The sequence below is a fragment of the Jatropha curcas genome, chromosome 1, assembly GCF_041381405.1.
Source record: "Jatropha curcas cultivar XTBG-Jc1 chromosome 1, XTBG_Jcur_1.0, whole genome shotgun sequence".
Lineage (NCBI taxonomy): Eukaryota > Viridiplantae > Streptophyta > Magnoliopsida > Malpighiales > Euphorbiaceae > Jatropha > Jatropha curcas.
The window spans coordinates 3613165-3636183 of record NC_143151.1 but is presented as its reverse complement, the minus strand read 5'-3'; the positions used below and the strand labels follow the sequence as shown (position 1 = coordinate 3636183).

General features: G+C 27.9%; 2 protein-coding genes across 2 annotated transcripts; both read right to left on the bottom strand.

The window, feature by feature from the left end:
- Positions 1-2431: 2431 nt before the first annotated feature.
- LOC105628152 (dof zinc finger protein DOF5.3) lies at positions 2432-4905 on the bottom strand. Its single transcript, XM_012209506.4, has 2 exons — positions 4522-4905; positions 2432-3642 (listed from the first exon to the last, which is right to left on the bottom strand). Exons 1-2 carry the CDS (start codon positions 4546-4548, stop codon positions 2797-2799), a joined length of 873 nt encoding a protein of 290 aa, XP_012064896.1. The 5' UTR covers positions 4549-4905; the 3' UTR covers positions 2432-2796.
- Positions 4906-22073: 17168 nt separating this feature from the next.
- On the bottom strand, positions 22074-22547 carry LOC149498839 (uncharacterized). Its single transcript, XM_089718376.1, has one exon. It carries the CDS (start codon positions 22545-22547, stop codon positions 22074-22076), a length of 474 nt encoding a protein of 157 aa, XP_089574502.1.
- Positions 22548-23019: the final 472 nt, after the last annotated feature.

Genomic DNA, 23019 nt, shown 5'->3' with positions numbered 1-23019 from the left:
CTTAACAAAAGATATAAATTTTCATAGTAACAATTAGTCTATTAATTGGTTTGAATAATAAAATAAAAATTTCTTTCAATCTTTTATATCTAAATTGTTTTTATAATATATGACAAATACAAATGATTTTCCGCTGCTATACGTCAATAGCATCGATGGAGGAATATGTCGCACTACTATGTTCCATTGATCAAGGATTCACATCTGTAAATTAAGATCTAAAGTCTTTTCTCAAATAAAATCAAATATCATAATTTTTTTATACTGTACTTTTATTCAGTAATAAACTCTCGTAAAGAAGGGATCAAACCATTGGGACAATAAAAAAATCGAAATATAAAGAGACAAAACAACAATAATAATAAAAAAATCTGTTATTAAAATGAATAAAAGATTAAAAGCAAAAGAAATAGTAGAATGCGAAGAAAAATGATGAATTTCAAACTAATACTAAGGTTAAACTAAGGAAGAGAAAATAAAATTTTATAGCGAGTTGGTATTTAAGGTAGGTATCATCCTATATTAAGTTGCGAATTGGAGTTGAATCAAAATCAAATCGATTAAAATTGAAATTAAATTATGATTAATAATTTTTTATTTTGGTTTTCCTATTTTTGAAATCTAATGGTTTCGGTTAGACCATTCGTTTGAAATTATTAAAAAAAATAAAAAAAGGAAAACTGTGACATCAAATATTGAAAGATAAAGATTCTGAAATTATTTCAAACATCATTCAATTTTAATTTAATTATTTTTAATCGAAATCAAGAATTTCGAACTAAAACGTTTTCATATTTATTAGTGTGTTTATTAACATGTGATAGGCTCTTAATATTTAAAATTTTAAAATTCAAAAAGAAGGGAATAAAAATAAAAATAAAAATAAAAATCTTCAAATGAGTTGGATTAAACTACTAAATGGAATGACAAAATTTCCAACAGAACAGAAAAGTAGAGTGAAACATATAAATTATTTTACTAATCAAGAAAACAGAAGACTGACCAAATATAATTATAAAACACTGCCAAAGTTTTTGAACATCAAATTCTAAAATGTCAGTGTCAATTTAATTTTTTTTAATTAGTAATTTTTGACAGCTTAAAATTATATTTAAATGTCACTTCCTATTAATATTAATATTAAATTATATTATGGTCCAACAATTATATTATATGAACTATCGTATGAACAGGTCACTGACTGTCATTTCACGCCCAAATCTTAACTTAGATTTGGTCTGCTAAGAAAAAGAAAATCCATACCGAAAATGGTGCTCTTAGTCTTATAGTCATGCCTTTCACTGAATTTCTAAAGCTTAGGGACAATACAAGCCTACAAACAAGTCCATTTTTATAACTTTTAATTGGTTTTCTCTGTCAACTCCGTTAGTACCACGTGTCGATGCTTTTACATTGTTTTAACTTTTAAGTCCATTTATTTACAAATTATTATTCACATTAGACTTTATAAAAATAAAAAATATTGAACATTTTAATAATCAAATTTAAATATTTTCATGTACTAAAATATGATTCTTTTATCTTTAAATAACATTCACAAAATTATTAATAACATTTATGGTAGACTTTCTATATTTTCTACAAGAGATAGAAAAAACAACCAGACTACTAAAAATATAATTTAAATTTAAGAAAGGCTAAAGATTCAATTTATAACATAAATTTGAATATTTTTTAACTTGAAATTGCACTAAATTTGTTTAGAATAACTGTCTTAATGTTTTCTTATATTATCTTAATTTTAAATGATTGATGCAAGGTAAGTCGCTAAATTATTATTTAATTAATTTTTTATAATTAGAAAAGACAAAATTAGTGGAGATAAATAAACTTATTGCATATTATCTGAATAAAATAAACTAAAAGTATAAAAAGACGACTAAGTAAAATATAGAGTACTGAGATTATATTTAAATTAACACTTAGATTCTTCGACATTTGAGAAATAATTATGATATTCGCAACTATGTTATTTTTACTTTCGTTTCACTATTATATCATGTCTAAAAAGTAAGCTTTCTGTTGTTAATTAGACATTTTTTTAAAAACATATGCTCAAATGACAAGAGTTTATTTTTTAATCACAAGACTCGATAATGTATAAATTAAAAATATCATAATTACTTCTCTAGATTTAATGTTAAATATAATTTAAAATCTAGTTATATTTTAGCCGGGAGACAACCTAAGACGGCTTATTTGGTTGTAATAATTTGTGTACAAATACCTTAAACCAAGGTTTTTCAACAGAGGAGTATTAAATAGGTAGATTCTACCTGAAGCAATGATGGTGGAATGTCTTGAAAAACACGAAGTCATTACAAAGATGTGAAATCGTGGAAAATACCAACACTATCATCTTTCAATATTTCAGGTTCAGGGTATTCTGTTCAGACTTCAGACCCAAACAAAACCATGAAACATCACATTCATTTCTTTCACTCTTTTCTCCAAAATGGAACACATCTTATCCAACCTCAGCAACTTCCTTACTTGGTTACCAAACAAAATTCAAATTCCATTAGTATATAAACCATTAATAGAAAACTTCAAAAAATAAAATACAACAAAGAAATCAAAATATAATATATATATATAGAGAGAGAGAATTAATTCAGTTGAATTATATCTCTCTTCACAAAAAAAAAAAAAAAAAAAAAAAAAAAAAAAAAAGAAAAAAGAAAAATCTCAAGGGCCTAAAAAACTAATTTTGAGTCTAATAAATAAGAAATTAAAATTCTATTCTTTTTCATTTTTTTTGGGTTTTTTATCCCCTTACATCAAAGGACTATTAAGAAGTCCATGCCAATTAGTTGAACCAAACCCATTAATCCAGCTTTCTTTTCCTGAATCAAGATCACCATTTCCATTAAGCTGCCATGGAAATCCCCATAAAATCTTACTCGTTTGATCATCTTCTCTGTCACTGCACATTTCTTGCTTCATTGTTGTCACTGTCACAGCTTGTGTACCTGCACTGCTCATATCTTCATAAGGTATCATCATTTCTCCACTATTACCACAAACCCCACTATTTTCCACATCTCCCATATTACCATTTCCATACCCAAAATATAAATTTTGAAAATTATTATTATTATTTTGGGTATCAAGAAACCCAGTTCTCAAAGCTTCAAGAAAAGGAGCTGGAGGGTTTATAAGCATATCAGAATGGGTATTGTTGGGATTTCCCAAAATAGGCAAATCACGATCATCAAACCCTAATTGCCCATTTGACTGCTTTTGGAGTCTAGCAAAGGCAAGGGTTAGGTCATTAGAGTCATAAGTTAAAGAAGGGAGGGAGGTAAGTGGATTTGTGTTATTAGAATTCAATTGATGGTGATCTTGAGTCTTTTTTGATGATGATGATCTTTTGTTTTTCCTGCACCCTCCACCTACTGGAACATTTCTCAATGTGCCTCCTTTTGTCCAATACCTTCTACATGACTTGCAAAAGTACCTTGGTTGAGATAGGCTATAATTATTGTAGTAGCAAAATTTGGTGTTTGTGGAATCACATCTTGGACACTTTAGAGCTTGCTCTGGTTGAGGTCTTGGCTTCCTTTCTTGATGGGGTTTTGTGCAAACCAGCATGCTCTCTAGTGAATGTGAAGACATTTCCTGAATTTGCCCACAAAAAAAAAAAAAGGTTAATTACATAGCATCAAATAATTTAAAATTTTTTATATGTTGAAGAAAATTCAAATTTATATAAATTACTAATAATGACAATATCAAGTCATATATACACTTATAGCTTCGAATTTGAGGTGAAACCAATTTACCATAAATCTTTAATTCTTGAAAAAAATTTATTTAATAAAGACAGAACATATTTATGGAGTAAGAAAGTTTTAAATCTGAAATAAGATTAATCTGTATCTAAAAGATACTCATAGAAAAAAAAATTGAACATATTTATTATTGCAAGAAAAAGAAATCAACCACACTCTTTAAAGATCATATGATTGATGCTCTTCACTAAATTAAACAAGTTATCGTTAACCCGATTGCTAAAGGGAAACCAATTGTGCTTTCTTTTCACATACTTGCCTAGATAGAGTGCTCAAGGAATCTAGCTAAAATTGAGATGACCAATATATGTTATATAGTATACAAAAAAAGCCTAAAATGGCATAACAAAATTTTCTTGAAACCAAATAATTTCATTAAAACCCCTCAACCACTCTACATATTCTCTCAAGAAACCAAAAATCAAAAATTTTTAAAAAAATATGTTAAAATTGATAATCCTTTAGTGAGTTCACATTCAGAAACCCAAAATCTATATATCATCAAACTCGCTTTCTTCTCAAAGGAAAAAAGAGAAGAAAACCAAATTTCTTGTACTCCAGTACCCAACCCACTTACATCCCCAAATGAATGTATAATTTGTAAGTGAAGACCCAATAGAAAGTAAAAACTCATGAAGACCAATCACTGAATTAATTATCAAAAAGAAAGAAAGGTAAAGTGTGTAGTTCTGAATCAAAACCCTACCTGGTGTTGTCCACTTGAAGGATCCATCCATGCAAGAACGAATAGAACCTCTTAATTGATTGGTTTCTTGAAAGATATGTATCTATATGTGTAGTAAAGAAAACAGAACGAGAGAGAAAGAGAGAGGTGTGTAGAGATATCTGGAGAGAAAGGGAAAGGGAAAGAGAGAGAGAGCATGCAAAAGTGAAGAAACAAGAGAAGCCCTCTAAATATATAAAGCAGGAGCCGAGAGAGAGAGAGAGAGAGAGAGAGAGAGAGAGAGGTAATAATGAAATTGCCGTACAAAATGATCAAAGTTTGTTATGTAAGCTTGCACGCATAGAAAGCAAAATACAAAATTTCACTTATTAAAGAAAAGAGAGAACACAGTCACATTTGATTTTTTTCTTGTTAAAATCTGTTTCTGTCTGAAACAGATTCTCTTTATTATTTTATATTCACAGAGAAAGGCTGCCTGGCCCCACCACCTCTAGGTCCCCTTGATGGGTCCCTCTACCGCGTGGATGCAACTATATGCATGGACCCCACACACCTTCGTGGTCCCCACCCACCACTACCACCATCACCATGCACCTTCTTCCATATGATCTGTATAAGTATAACCTAGCAAGCTAGACACTGCTTACTCCTCAATGGTCCACACTTGTATAATATTCTATTCCAATATTCATCGCCAAAACCTCTGCGATTTTTTTATTTTTTTTCAATTGAAACATTATGCTATTGCAACCTTTAACAAATTTAATTAACTATTGCAGTTTAATTATTTATACTTCAATAAATTTATTTTCTGTAGATTATTTGTTTTAAAAATATATAGTAATTATAATACATCTATCTATTATATAAAACCACAACCTTATACCTTTCTTATGAAGCACACGTCAACATAAATTAAATGCAATTGGTTTTCATTTGATTTTACATTTGGTTTTAAGTTTAATTTTACATTTTTAATTAATTATTATTAATAACTAGGTAAAGAACTGCACATTGCGCGGGTTATATTTTGTTATATATTATACTTTTAACTTTTAATTTAATTTATAATTTATAAGTTATTTAGTATATATAGTTTCATAGTCTATATAGACTTTTCAAAATTTAGAAAATTAAAAATGGTGGCTTGAACAAAATATAAGTTGATATATATATAGAAGAAAAGAAAATATATATATATATATATATATATATATATATATATATATATATATATTATAATTAATATATACATAAAATTTCACTTTATAAAAAGATAAAATATCTTGATTAAGTCAATCATAAAATAAATGGATTAAGTAAAAAAAAATTCAAAAATTAAGATATAGATAGATACTTATTTCAAATAAATAATAATGGCTTATGATTGATTTCTAATAATGTAGATAATAAAATTAAAATTTCAAATTATTAGGCATTTAATTTCAACGAGATTAAATAAACTCCTTATATATAAATACAAGTTATACTCATTTTATAAAATGATTCTAGAAAATTTGATGAAGATTTAAAATTGTAATATTATTTAAAAATTATTAAATTATTTTATTCAATATAAATTTAAAAGTATTGTATTTAGTAATAAGAGCTAAAATTTTTAACTTAGAATATTGAATGATATTATTAAATATCCCTTAATTACTTATAGGTCTTGAACTTATTTTTTACTAACACATTTAGTTAAGAGTATGTTATGACTTCACATAAGAGTTCAAACTAATTCATTTAATTTAAATTTGACAATTAATTAATATAATTAGTTTTATATAAATAAAAAATATTTCAAAAAATTAGACCACCAAAACATATTAAATTAAAATATTATCATAAAATAAAATTAATAAATTTAAGGTGTTAGAAATACAAACATCGATTTATGATGAAATTATAACTATTTAAAAGTGAAAAATTTTATGCTTAGGCAAAAAATATATATTACTTTTATTAAAAATTTATATCATATAGCGTTTTTTTTTTCTTAAAAAAAAAAAAGTAGATAACTAATTACTAGAGACTAGACTGTTTTTTTGGCAAAAATGAAAAAATGAGCTACACAGAAGTAATGTTTTTTCCATTTTGACAGATGCCCTCATCTTATTGAAACTTCAATTTTAAGACTTCTCAGTATAAATATCAAATTTTAACAAATGAAAATGTCCTTTTGTGGAAAGCTGATGTATATATATTTATATTCAATGCATTTAATAAGTTAATCTATTATTATAGAATAAGAACAAAATTTGTCATATTTAATATTTATTTATGTAAATAATATATTCACTTTATTGTTATTTTTTAAACAATTTTTTTTAAACTATCGGTATCCGGCAATATTACTAGGGACTGTATAATCTAGTTCGGAGTTTAATTGCAGTTAAAATTTAATACTAGATCAAACTTGGAGTTTAATTATAATTAAGACTTGATATTAGACTGTTTTTTGGTCAATGTGAAAAAATGAGCCACATAGAAGTGATGTTTTTTCCATTTTGACAGATGCCCCTATCATATTGAATCTTCAATTTTAAGACTTCTCAATATAAATATCAAATTTTAACAATTGAAAATGTCCTTTTGGAGAAAGCTAATATATATATATATATAATACAATAGAACAAAATTTATCATATTTATCTTATTTATTTATTTATTTACTGTAAATAATATATGAAAAAATTATAGTACGATCCTTGTGGTTTGTGAAATACAATTAATCATTCTGTGTTTTGTTTTAGATATATTAATTTGTCCTTATATTTTGCTTCTGTTTTGTTTTAGGTCCTTCTGTCCAATTTTTACTTCTTTTCCGTTAAATCAACAAGAAAACACTGAGGTCAAAGAAGAAATACGAAAATATTATACTAGAAAAATTATAATGTAGTCTGTTTGAAAAAACAATTAGTTTATCCATGTGTTTTTCAAAATAAAAGGGACATTTTTATCATTTCATAAAGTATTTAACAGAAAAAATGTAAAAATTGAATAAAAACCTTACGAATTAATTATAAAGACATCTTACTCTATTTTCTAAAAGACAAAGACGAATTAGTTGTATTTTATAAACCACAAGAATCATATCGTAATTTTTTCATAATATATTCATTTTATTGTTATTTTTGTAGGGAAAAAGTAATAAAAACAGGGAATTTTAAATGAAAGTGATTATATTTTAATATCTATTGATTTACTCTACAATACATAATTTTATTTGCCCCACCAACACACATCCTAGACTATATTGCATCTATTAATCTCTCTCTCTCTCTCTCTTTTTGTTTTTTTTTTTTTTTGGATAAATTTTAGCACAGGCAAATAGATGAGACTATAGGTAGGTATAAACCTCGAGTTCCAAGAAATACCAAAAAGCTTCCTAGAATAAAATAAAAAAAAAATAAAAAATCTGGAAACACAAAGATTTTGGTCCAAGAAAGGAAGTAGCAGACTGGGTTTATTTTGGACTGATATGAGGGGCCCAGTGAGTAACCCAAGTGTTTATGACATGAATTGATTGATTGATTGATTGATAACATAAAAATACAGGTATAGTGATTCTGATTTAAATAGTTGTTGGCGGTGTGAGTGTTTCTGTGATTGTATTGAAGGGTTACAGTGATGTGGACTTATAATAAGTAATAATGATAGTGACACTAATATACACGAAGGAAGAGGAAGACGAAGACGAAGAAGAAGAAGAGCAAGAAAATGATCTTTCTTTTATAATTTCACCTCACCTTCTTTCAGTTTCTTTCTTGGTTATTTATTGGAAATAATGGCATAGCCCATCATGGAATTTGTATTTTCTCTGCTTTGGTTATGGATGGATATGAGTGTGGCCTTAGTGGTCCATGTCACAACATTTCCACTGTCTAGTCAAGCTCAGAAAATCTTCCATAGTTTGTTGGCATCAAAACGAACGTTAACAATTTCGATACTCAGTAAAATCAATAATTTAATTTTTAAATTGAATAAATATTTATTGAGAGTATTTTATTTTTCATGAAGTTAAATATTTCATTGAAGATTTATTTGTAATCCAATATGTAAGAATTAAATAAAAAAGATAAATCTCTTGTGATACATTGGATCCAGCTCAGTTATTAATAGAGTGAATGATTTAACAGTTTTGAAAATCTCTCTTTTAATTCAAAATCGCAGTGTAACGTGTATACCCGTTTCGATCAGATGAAATAAATAAAAAAAATATATTTTTGTTCAAGAAAGAAATTTTATTAAAAAGGAGAATTGAACTTTGAGTTCTTTTTTTTTTTTTTTTTTTTGAAAGAAAAATTATATTGCAACTAGAATTTCTTGATTTAGCTTCCTTGAAATATAAAGATTGACTCTAGCAATCCCTTTCATTCCTAATTTGAGCTAAATAATTATATTTCCATGGCTAGAAAAAATTAGTTTTTATCAGAATTAAATGCATATATTAAAATATGTAGCATGAATGTCAAAAATAACATTTGTGCCATCCTATCACCACTAGACTGACTCCACTAAATCACTTTGAATAGTATGAATGAATAATTAGGACTCAAATGTATGCCTACAACTATTACTTTTCTGAAATTCTAAAATTGTCTACTCTTTTTTCATTTATGTCATTCTTCACCACAAATAATATGTATACCTTTTTTTTTTTTCAATATGATCCTACCAAATATGTGCTTCTATGCAATCTCAATCCTTAACTAAGTTAAAAGAGTCCGAAAGACAATGACGAAGTTATAATTTTTCATTTTCTCTCTATTTTAAATTATTTTGTATGTCCTGAAATTCGAACTCGAGAGTTACTGATTTTTTTTTCTCTCCTCTGTAATTGTTTGATATCATTTGTGTATAGATAATCAATAATAAAAAGAACAGATCTTGCTAGTTGAACAAAGTGCTCTTAGGAGTTATAATTAAGAAATCATATCATGTTGGGATGAGCACAAATTGTATGCAAATATATATTTTAAACCTAACATATAATGGGCTAGTTGTTAATTATATAATAATTCCTTAACATAGGCTCTTTGACAAGTGACTTCTTTTGTCCTCTATTAACCGTACGTTTTTAATCTTTATTGGATACTTAGTGCAATTAGTAACATATTGGCCCACCAAAAACAACCTTCATCAACTTCTACAAATGAGACATATTACTCAGTGAGTTGCTACAAATTAATTTGACTCAGGAAAAAAAAAAAAGGTTCATTCACTAAACTTAAGGGGCTTAACTCAGGTAACTTTATCGAGCTTATAAAATAAAAAAGAAGTCAGGATTGATATTAAATTCAAGTAAAGAGGTTTAAAAAAATTTTAAATGAGCACAATTTGAGCTTGATTTTTCAAGTTCAAAGTCTAATAGAGTTCGATTCAGACATAAGGGTTGACGATGAATTGTTACAATTTTTGAATTAGTGATTCAGTTATAATACATTTAGGATGGGAGTAGCTTGAATTTTTTAAAAAATTATTAATGTATAAGAAATTATAAGATATCCAAATTAATTAAAACCTCCTTTTGAAAATGAGCAGTGCTAAATGACTCAAGTTGAGTCCGGCTCAACTAGAATCTCTACAGATAGAATGTCCATAGTGCCCTTAAAAAATTTTTTTTGGTTGTTCGCAGGATGCGAGAATTTTACATGGAAATTTCTTTCCACTTCGAAAGCTCTGTCATCCCTTTCGTCGGAAAGATATCTCCCTTAGATACCTACAAAATTTGAAAACGATGTAGTTTTTAGTTTCCGGTAGCGCAAAGTTGCTCATAGAGAAAACAATGTTACTATGAGTGAGCAAGTATTGCCTCTAGAACACGATGAAGATGACAATGGATTTTTAGTCACTGAGAATCCAAACTTTGGGTTTAACAATGACAGGAGGAGGAACAGTAGTTTTGTGAGGGAGGAGAGAGAGTGGGTCACGGTGGGGATAAATCTACCCTTTAGACGAACAGGGCAATTGCCAGCCTCCTGTTTTGGAAAAAATAAAAAAAAAAAAAAAAATTCCTTTGACAATATTGACATTTGAACCTTGACCTAAGGGAAATTTTAAAACCCTTTAACCATTGTGCCCCTTCCATTAATATTCTATTAATGAACTTTTACAATAGTTTGTCCCTTTTTTATAAATGCTGGCTTCGTTCCTGAATATACATCACGAAATTCTTATGGTGTTGGCAAAGCTTGAGCCGAATATGTTTATTGTTTGAAAATAAGGGAAAAAAAAAAAAAAAAAGAGAGTAGTTGTTGAAATATCCAGGGTCCGTCACATCATAAAATAAATCAATTATTGTGTTTGATTCATGCAATTCACCGGAAAGCAAATTTATTAGCACATTATACTTATCCAGTTGACAATGACTCACCAACAAAACATCCTTAATTGCTTATACTTCAAGTTTATTCCTTCCTTAACACATTAATTATAATAATTAATAATAACAACTCAAAATTAGCTATTTTCACACATTAATTTAGAAATGAATTTCATCATATATAATTTTTAAAGAAATTCCCATATTTTCTATCTAAAATGTTTTAATTAATATGTCACATTAAAATCAAATATTCAAAACAGTATATTTAAATTGTATATGAAAAATTAATATCAAATTTTATATGAGAAAACATAATTTTTATTATTATTTCATGAAATTTTTTTTAAAAAAGTTCTTTCTGATTTAAATCAAGAAAAGTACAAAATGAAATTATTGAAATTTTCAGAGGATTAGGTCTCGTGTTTAGGGCCTAATCCATCATTTAGGCCCTAGTAATTGTTTATCACTTTGTTATATAATCATTTGAAGTGTATGAATGGATTGTTGGTCAGTGAAAATTGAGCATTAAAAAACACAAATAAAGCAAAATTAAGGAATCATCATTAGCTTTATCCAAACCTAAAATATAAGAAAAAAGTTGAAATCCACATGCAATGCACTCACATCATAATAAATGATTATTATTTTTCTTTAACAATTTCCCCTTTTCTGTTTGGTAAATGTATGAGTTAATTTTCACATTTGTGGATTTTAAAAAATTATTCTTTTTGTGGATTTGAAGTTTGAATAATCTTAATTTCAAATAAATTTCATAAAATTTTATTGAATTTATTTATAAATATAAATTTTTATATTCGGTATGAAAAAATAAAGATTTTAATTTTATGAAATAAGACATAACTAAATCAATTTCCGTGGAAATGGATAGAATTTCTAAATGAATTTTATAAAATTAAACAACTAAAAATTTTATTACAAAATTATTCATCCTTCTAACATCCCAGTGTCAGATTAATTTTAAAAAATAAAAGCAAATGGATTTTCGTTTTAAACTTATTCTAAATTTACAAATTTCATTTATAAATAAACTAATATATTTTATATACATTTATACCAAGTGGAGTAGAAACTTATTGTGATTAGTGAATGTATGTGTTAATTTTCACATTTGTTTGACATGATTTCATCTTAATTAAATTTTTTTATGCAACAAATGATTAACAACAAGAAAAATTTATTTATTTTGTACCGTGAATCAAAAAATAAAATTATGGTCAATGATATGGGAATAATACATTTTTAATAATGAAAAATATATACTGATGTATTAATTTAGCTAACCAAAAGAACTGATTAATTGAAAATGGGTGTTAGGATTTGAAGTTTGCCTTTTTAAAAATTTATTATATAGAACGCAGAAAATAACAGATTTTTTTTATTTTTTATTTTTTATTTTTTTGAAAATAAGCCAAAGGCTTAAAATATTATTGGCATCCATAGAAGAATTCCAATCCATCCTGTCAGACATAGAAATAGCTAGCCAAGCTAACTTATGGGTGAATTGATTCGCTGGCCTACAAATATGACAAATAAAAACACTAGCTAGCTGATTCATTAGAGCTTTACAAATAACAGATTTGTTATTAATTAAGGGATATATGTATTATTATCTACAGGATGTAACTCAGTTAACAACGCGGCTGGACATGTGGAAAAAGCTTTCGATTTCGATCTCTATTAAACACACTTATAGAGAAGGGCGAAGAGCTTTAAATGTGACTAATCCCAAACCGAATTTAATCATCCCTAATCCCTAATAGCAGAGTCCACTACCGGTAATTTACAGGGGAAAAAAAAAAGAGAGGTACCTGTATTGTTAAATTAAAATTTGAATATTATTCCTAATAATATTAACTCTCTACTCAGGACCAGTTTCACTCGAGGTCGCGAGTCAACATTAATGCACTTATAATCATTTTTATGTAATACTAAAAATGCTTTTTTATTTTTACACTAAACCACGAGGTTTTCAGTTAATTGCATTGAGTCTAAGGCATGATCATGGTTTTAAACCACTAGTTTCAGTTTGAAAAAAATACGGATTTTTTAGTGTTTTATAAGACAATTTAGAATTTAGAATTTAGTAGTGTCAATGGTTATGGTTTCAATTATAGTTTATAACTATAAACTATTTACAACAGTTTAGTACCGATTTTGATCCGTCCGATTTCAATTTAATTTTAGTCTGAAGCTAACTATTATCATGTCTAATTGAATATAATCTTATTTATGCCACATCATACTCTCAAAGGAGAATCACTTCCAATAAAATTTTCTTCATCTATAAATATCAAACAGCTGAGGCATTGTTTAAAAAACCAACAAAAATGCTTCTACTTTCACATAAATTGTGTTATGGTGAGAAACCAAATTAGCCATGAAACAGAATGTAAAATCAAATTAGTTGACTTGTCGGTTTCAAGCTCTTCTTTTTTGTTTTTCATGTTTTTTTTGTTTAAAAAAAAAAAAGAAAATTTTCCATTTATGGAGGTAGATTCTTTGAGCGGCGAGAAATCCCATGTAACCAAACCAAAATTCTAAGCTATCATGTCTGTCCGGAGTAGAAAAATCATAAACAAACACTAACTGATCCTACACCAAACCCTACCTAGTTTAGATATTCTTTGGATCCTATTCCTATGTAATTTGCCTATCAATCTTTTATTACAACAAACAAATCACAAACCATGAAAAAGAATTGATCATCAGTGAAAAAAAAAAAACATTGTGGTGGGCCCTTTCTTTATGTGGGGCCAAAGGAAATCTTATACTCATAGGGATCAGTCAAGTTAGTTGACTGGTCAAAATTAACAGTCAAAGAAAACACTTGGATGATAACCATAATAATTTTTAAAAAAAAAAGAGAGAGAGAGAGAGGAAGAATGAAAAAGAAAAAAAAAAAAAGAAAGGTGGATTTGAAAACTGTGCCGGTACATATGGTAAACATATTGTGATGAAGAAAAGAATCTTTCTTGCATTCCCACTACAGAATGAGAATCTGCATGGATTAGGTTTTCTCTGTCCCCTTGAAAGGGCAAAACGCACTATACCAACTAACGAGTGACCGTTCAGTCAAATGATGTTTGGACGATCGGTTGGAATTAATGTTTACCACTCTGTAATTATAATAATCTTTTTAAATTATCACTAATCTCATGATTTTCACAAGAGTTTACATTTTATAATATTTGTGGATGAGTATTGGCTCGTAATCTCGTACTCTTTAAAGTATAAAATTAACTAGTTCATGTCGAGATTTTTATTTGTCCTTTTTATAAATCATTTTTCGATAAAATAAATCTTTTATCTCGTAAAGATCGTCGGTTTAATTCATATATACTATTAAAAATTAATTTTAATATAACATTGTTATCTGTGTAAATAGTAGAGAGTAGTGGGCTCCAAGCTACAATTCAATCAATTTTTAAAAACTACAAGATCCATAAAAGAGAACAAAAAATTTTATATTAATAAAAAAATTGTCCAAATTACATCCATTTAATGAAAATAAGTGCAAATTTCATTTATTTACTAATAAAATTATAATTCAAATGATATGATATAATCATCTAATGTATGTAACTATTTATATAAATAGAACATGGTGACACCTGCAATACTAAATGAAAATTAGGGCTACAAAATACTTAACATGTTCACAGAATGATATGTTCCAAATTTGTGATAAACTTTATGGTAGAAAGAATTCAAATTCGAAACCTCTCACTTCATACATTTTTTATAAAAGATATAAAGACCAAACAGACCACACATAATTGATAAATAGAATTAGTCTACAATTAAGGTTTAGCTGATACAGTAATTATCGTGTGCCTCTACCTAATTAATAGAAACTCAATTATGAAATAATTAAACTTGTACAGGAATCATTGAGAGGGTGATGTATAAATGAAATTTGATTTTTCAAAAAAAAAAAAAAAAAGAAAAGAAAAAAGAAAGAAAGAGGGAGAGAGAAGTAGGCGCAAGAAGATTTGGATAGGAGAGGTACCTTAAAAGCTGGAACGGGTGAATCGGAATGGAATATTATGCATACGAATACGAGTACAGAGTACTTGTACTATGATAAGTTTCACATATAATAATACTAAGTTGGTGGCTTTTATTAAATATGTGCTAATATACGAGAAAATACTTTTTTTATATAATAATACAATCTTAGCAGTGGCCTTTAATTTTAATAATGTAAAAAGTAAAAAAAAAAAAGTTAATAAAGTGAGAAGTGAATTATTTACTCAGAAATAAATATATTAATTAAATGGGGCCTACAATTTTAACCTAATGCTAACACTTTTAAATTTAAACGGGTTGCATTTAATTCTTTCTTGTGTTTTATATGGTATAATAAAGCAAGTATTACAAATAACATGGCAATCTTTTTATTATTTATTTTTTAGTAAGTTGGTATTACGAATTAGTTGTATGATTTGTCGAAAAAGTATTTATAAGAGATAATCGTGAATTTCAAAATGATGTTACTTTTATATTTAAAAATATATAGAAATACTCTTGCAAAAACAAAAGATTTGAAAAAAAATGAAATATTATTTTGTGGTTTAATTTTAAAAATTAAATTGTGATCAATAATGTGATTAACAAACTCACTTATTAAATTAATTTACTAATATCAAATATTAGAATAATAATAATTAAATTGATATATAGAAATTAACTAGAGGTGTATATGTTCTATTTTTGAATCGAGATTGGTATATTCTGTTCATGAAATTAAAATAAAATTTTGAATTTTTCAAGAATATACTAATTATAGTATTTTTTTTAAATTCAAAGTTAAAATCTGAGTTTCTAAAAGAATAATAATAATATAGGCAAAAATATTCTTTTAATTTAATCAATTTTTTATTTTTTTTATTAAACGGAAATTGAATTTTAAAATATACCGATCAATAATTTAATACTGTGCAACAACAAATATCAAAACATTGGAAGCGGGGGAGAGGAACAACACGTGGAAAAAGGGAGGAAGGAAGGCTAAGCGAAGGGAAGGTTAGACAGGGACAAGGGATGAGTGAGTGGTCGGTGGGAAGTGGGACCCAAGAAGGAAGAAAGATGCCAGATGTCTGACCGAACACGTGGCATGTAAAATGCGGCTACGAGACGAATATTTGGGTTTACGAGGAAAGGAAGAAACAATAACAACATCGCCAATTGATAACGCATATCCGCCAGCCCAATGGTGGGCCTCACTCTCACTGGATTTTTGTCCTATATTGGGCCCCACTTTGCCGCACCACCTTCTCCTCCCTCGTCAAGCAAGGTATAATCTCAGTTCCTTGCCAATTTCGTTATTGTAATTTCTATAACTAGTCAACTCCTCTGCACCTTTCTTTTCTTTGGGGTTAAAAATAATAATAATAAGTACCATAATATTAAATAAATATTTGCTTTTAAGTAAGCTCTAACGAGGATTTAAACTCATAATTAAGTAAATATTATTATCTGATTGAATAACAGTTTAAAAAATTTGAGAGATAATTATTGCATTTAATATAAATAAAATTAAAATTAAAAAATATTATCAATTACTTGATATTCTTGACAGGATTTTAAATTTGTGGACAAAAGAATTTCTCTAAAACATCTTAATTAGTAGTTGTTACGTTGTAAAAAAAGCACAATAGACCAAAATACAAGTGTTGCACTGAATGCGGACGGTTGTTTCTTGTTACAAATAAATGCAACAGAAATATTCAAAAATAACGGATAATGATACATTTTATATTGACATTTTATGCTTCATCTCAAAATTTATAGTTCGTTATTCCCATCATCCGGGGATGATCACAAGAAATGTGGCTTTTAAAATTTCAAATGATTACTCGTAAAATAAAAATTACTATTTTCTCAAAATATTATTTTATGAATTAATTTATTTATTTTTGATAAAATTGAAAGAATCTAATTATTTTTATTCTTTACAAGAAGTGAGTTTCTTGAAAATTGAATTTGTATTTTAATTCTTACAGCAATTGTTGTCTTGTTGATTGAATTAATCCAATTTTAGTGAAAGAAGAAACTGAGTTTGTTAATCGGCACGTGGGAGAAAAATAAAAATGATGGTGGTCACGCGGGGCACGATAAGGGTGCGCAAGGCAAATCACATGACGAAGGCGCATAAATCATAATGTTGATGATGATTGGGTAGATTTTGGTAACGGATTTGGCTTTGTCCAGATTCTGGATAAGGACAAATAACACCAAACAACAACCGTTATCAATTGGATTCTCCTAATACATACCATACGTTGAATGAAATGCGATTTTCTGTTTGGCAACGTATGTGAGATATGGAAGATTGCTCCGCATTAGTATATCCACATCAATACAAACTCACGCATTTCGAATGAATTTTATACATTTACAATTTGTCTAAATAGATTTGGGCAGATAAAAACATCTTTTTTTTTATTATTATTATTATTATTCATCAAGATATTTAATATCCGAAAATAATATTACGATCCACGTAATAAGATAGTCTATTTATAAATTTTATATAAATTCAGAAATTATCAAAATAGATTTGGATTTGTACAACCATTTAGGAGGTGTATTAAAATAACACGTAGGTAATCCTCCTCTTAACTCGTAAAATTAGTAAAAACTTTTGTGGTCGAACGTATTTAATCCTTATACATCTCATTATTCACATTAGTGAAAATACCTATGAGATTACAATTGATTAAGATAAAAAACATCAATTTAGTATTACATCTGTTTCATAATATTTGTCACATTTGAGAAAATAATTTATTTCAAAATACTTGTCACATTTGTAGTTTCAAGGAGTAATAATTTTTTTTTCATATTTACAATTATATATAGCCAATAATTATTTGGTGTTTAGATATAGGATTATTAAATTAAGAATAATATAGTCAATTTACTCAATAATTTATTGTAATTTAAACAAAATTTAATAATTTTCTTAAAGAACGTAAAATTTCAAATGTAACAGTTATTATGGAAGAGAGACAGTAATATAACATAATGTATTGACCTTTAAATGATCTCTTAAATCAATATGAGATTGTGATATTTTGCTTATGATTTTTAAATAAGCTATATTAAAAAACTTAACATAATTACATGCATGATTATAAGAATAAATTAATGAAATTTACTCTAATAGGTTTAGTAATAAAAAAAATCATATTAAAGTCTATTTATGTGGGAGAAAACATACTTTAAAATTATTTAATAATATTTAAAATCAGGACCACAAACTAGGTCTGAAGCGCAGGTTTTGATAACAATCTCAATGAGATGAACAAAATCCTCCTAGTTTTTCTACCTCTATTTATTTATTTAGCATATGGTCCAAGTAGGGTTGATGATTATATAAAATATTATTACTAGACTTGTATGATTAAACTAATTATGTACAAAATATTCAATTTTGCAGTAGCTAAAGTGGTAGACGGTTGGGTCTAAAATGGGCTGGGCTCGACTGGACCACTATTACTCTTTTGGGTCAAGCTCAGCAACACTTTTTAGCTAGGGATCATATACAATCAACGGCTGTGCCAGTTTCTGGCTGCTAAGGCCACTCCATTATCATCTATTTACTTTTCCATTCATTAGTTGTGAAGACTTAATTATGTGTTAAGTCATTTTTAGGTTTTAATTACAGAAAATATTATATAGATTATAATGAATTTCTTAATCTTAACGTAAATAACTTATATTTCTGTCAATTGGGATTGTCATCGGACTTGATTTTTTTGAAAAGGAAAAAAAAAAAAAAAAAAGCTAATATCTCTTTTTGTTAGCTGAGATGAACAAGTTTCATCTTTGTATATATATAAATTGTTGTTAAGGGTTGATAAGCCCATTTTTTATTTTGAGATATTTATGATGACGATGATGATGATAACGATGATGTGAATGGGGGATGGAAAATTGTTGGATATTGACTGGTGTGGATTAGGGTGCGACTATAATTGTAATTTTACATTTTTTTTTTTTTAGCGATTAGATAAAAAACTAATTCCTATTGAGTAGAGAGATATTATGTTAAAATCGCTCGTCAAGATGTCAAATACACGACTTGATCTTGAGATTAGAAGTGTAAACAAGTCAAACCGGATCATGAGCTATTCAAACTCGGCTTGAAAAAAATTTGAAACAGTTCAGCTCAACTCGAGTTCGAATCGATTTAGCAAATCGGGAAGCCTGCTCATTTAACAATCGAGCCGAGTACAAGTCTAATGATATTTAGATCAAAAGCTCATCGAACCTTATTGAGCTTATATATATATAATATTATTTTAAATTACTCGAGCTTAAAATTTTTTGAGTTGAACTCATGCTAAGCTTGAACCTAAATTTTTAGGCTTGTTGAGTTTCAAGCCGAGCTCGAGCCAAGTTTCAAGCTTGGCAGGTTTAAACTTGGTTCGGCTCATTTATACCCCTACATGAGATTACAAGGGTGAGATCTAATACACTTCAACTACTAGACCAAACTATCTTGATTTTAAATATCTTTAATAAGCAGTTTACTTCAATTTTAGAGAGATTCTGTCAAAATTTCGATAGTGTAATTAGTTTGAGTTTAAGGATTAAAAATTAAGAAAAAGAGAGATGAGAAACAATAAGAGCACATGCCAAATGAGTTATGAAATTGTGGGCTTTTATATGGAAATTGGCTTCCTGTTACTCACGTACGAGAGAACGAGAGAATGGGCTATGAGTAAGGATGACTCATATCTATGCTTGTGATTTAATAATGAACTTGGATTGGGCCTTATATGAATTAAATACTGACTTGGGCTTGAAAATGTTATATGTATATAATTTGAAAATCATTAATATGACTGGTTAATTATGTCTTAATTTTAGTAAGATGAATTTTATAGAAGCAACAATCATATGAAAGAAAACAAAACTAAAGGAATAGCTTGTAATGTTAAATATAAAGATACTTCTACTGATAGCAATGGAGTATAAAATTTTGGTTTTTAAAATTAATTTAATGGCTACTTTAGGGAGATAATATTAATTGATGTCAAGGTAAATGTTATATCTTAGAATTGTTGTTTTCGTAGATTCTTACATATTTCTGATTAGTGTCCTCGGCTTAACACTGCCATTGTGTTTCCTTTTCAAGTTTAACGGGTTGTTCGTTTGCGCCGTATACTGAATTTGAATTAATAACTTATTGAACTGAATGGTTAAGTAATGATATTAGAAGTTTACTATTGAATGATTAAGATTGCTTGGGGATAAGATATTTGAATAATTTGAATGAGTGTATTTTTATATATTCAATCGTCAATATTAAGGATGGAAGTGAGATGGGTATCCGCGAATTTTAAGCTACACATACTCATATCCATTTAAAATTTTATTTTCCGTATTCATTTAAAATCCGTTTAAATATCTATTTAAGTACCTATATTTAAATCTATTTAAATTTTTACTATTTGTACTCGTCCAAAATCCGTTTAAATTATTCTTATATGGGTAGAATATCCGCGAATCTTAAACCATCTAAATCCAAAATTATTTAAAATACAATTTTTATTAATAATAGATAGGATACCCTTATAATATAGTGAGTAACGGGTAGCGAGTATCCAAAGACCTATACTCCTACTCTACTTGTATCCATAATGAGTAGTAATTTCACTGTTCATATCCATCTCAAATTCATTTATAATTATCCATATCCTCTTAAACGGATCGGAGCGGAACGAGTACCTTAAAATACGCGCACCACTTTTATCCCTAGTCAATATATGTAATAATAAAATTCACATTATATTATATAAGATAAACCAAACATATAAATTTTAATTTATTATTCTAACTATTAAATATTTATACGAGCGTAAATGATATAAATGTATAGACAATATAAATTTAATGATGAAAATTATAGATTAGTTATCTAAAGTTACAATAGTTACTAGTTAGTCAATCATGTGTGGTCCGATTTATTTTTTCTATATCTCGTTGAAGATATAAGAAGTGAGAGGCCTTGAGTTCAAGTCTTCTTCACCATAAAGGTTATCACCAATTTAGTAAATGTTATTTAAAAGGAGGATTGCCCCCTTGATATGTAGCCTACAATGTTATTTCGGCCCATTGAGCTTTCCATGTATTTAAAAAAAAAAAAAAAAATTACTAGATAGTAACTTAAAAAGCTACACATTAGGATACAATTTTTCTTTTAAATATTAAATGGGTATTTTGATCCTTTTGTTTAAAACAGCTACACAGCTCACTGAATAAGCTAAAAAAAATTCATACACAGACAAACTTTTTATATAAGACAAAACAAACAAATTCATTTTCTTTTTTATTTGAATCAATTTATATATATATATATATATGAAAACTAAAATAAAGAGAAAGTTTCGAGATGTCATCTTTGTTCAGCATTTCATTTTTTTTAAATTAATTTTTTTTTTATTTTGATTGGCCAACATATTTATTTTTAACTTAATATTTACTATATACTAATAATAGATAACTTTTAAAATCAAATCTAATTATCTAACATAATTCAACTAGCTTAACTTTTAAATTTTTGAACCTAAAACCTAGTTACGTTGTTCTATATAAATTCTACCTCAAAACTCAAAAGTAATTTACTGTTTCTCTAAGCTTTTATTTTTTTTTCTTTTTTCATTATTATTTGATATATTTTTTTTATTATATGTGTTCTTCGATGAGCAGGCTTTGAGGACTTCCATTTTTTCAAGCTTTTAACGATTGTGTTAGTTTCTCTAACTTTTTTTTTTTTTCTTTATTATATTGTTTTATTTTATGTGTTCTTCGATCAGCAGACTTTGATTTGTTGGTCTGGCCGTAGCTGTGGCTGGTGGACAGAGGTTGCCATGTTTGGCTGAAGTGCTGACATGGGACAAGCAGAGTGTGGTGTGGCCGTCGTGTTCACTGCTGCTCTTTAGTTCTCTTTGTTCTCGTAAATAGGTTTGTGACGCTTGTAAAAAATTGTTGTCTTTGGTTTTCTTTTTGCTACCATTGTTTATTAGTTGGCTTTTTATGTGCTGTTTTTAATTGAGAGAAAGGGAGGATGTTGAACTTGGAAGGAGATTTCAACTAAAAAAACATTAATTGGTTGTGAATGAATATATGGAAGAATGCAGAAAATCCTTTTTGATTTTGAGATTTTCAAACATTTTTTTTTTTTTTGATAATAAAGGAGATCATAATATTATATTAAATCAAGAGCAATAAGATCTTCAATACAGCGGTGAATCATGTCCCATGAATGGAAACAAGGATGTAAACATGCCACACGAGCAAGAGCATGTGCAGGCTTGTTGACTTGCCTCTTAGCCCAAATCAATTCACAAGATAGATTTTGAGAAAGTTTAATATCTTCTAACACTGGTGTCCAATCTGAATAAGGTTCAAAACCAACCGTAACAGCTTGAAACAGTCGCAAGCAATCTGTTTCCAGTAAAACCCTACCAAATGATCTCGCGAGCAACCAAGACAATACTTCCCTCAGACCAATGGCCTCTGCGATGTGTGGTTTTAGCACCCCAGCAAAATGACCTGTGCAAGCTACCAAAAACTGCCCAGCTTCACTCCGGACAAGGGCAGCATATGATGATCGACCCTCAGTCGTATGGATAGCTACATCAAAATTGCACTTTACAGCTCCAGTCGAAGGGGAACCCATGTCAGAACTGAAGTCGACGGAGAAGAGGAAGTTAAGAGGAATTTCAAACAGTTGAAATTCTTATACATGTTGGTTGTTCAACTGTCCTTTTAGAAAAGAAGTTAAGGGGAAAAGGGAATGGAAAATGGCTACTGTTGATGGATTGTTGGAATTTTGTCCCACGAAAGAAGGGATTTACAATATTAAATTCATACTTAGGACTTAGTTATTTATGTTCTCCATTCTCTCCTCTTTTCTCCTGAATTCTAATTTTCTTTTCATTCTATCAACAAATTTGTGTATTGATAGAGTATGCTATCTTGGTTGTCTTTATTTGAATTTTCAATGCAGGAATTAATGCACCGACTTCTCAGTCTTTGCTCAACTCTGTGCTCTTGGACATTGTTTATGGAAGTATTATGCTTTATCCAAGAATTTATATCTTAATATCTAAATTTAACTTTATTTTCAAAATATTAGAAAATTATAGTGA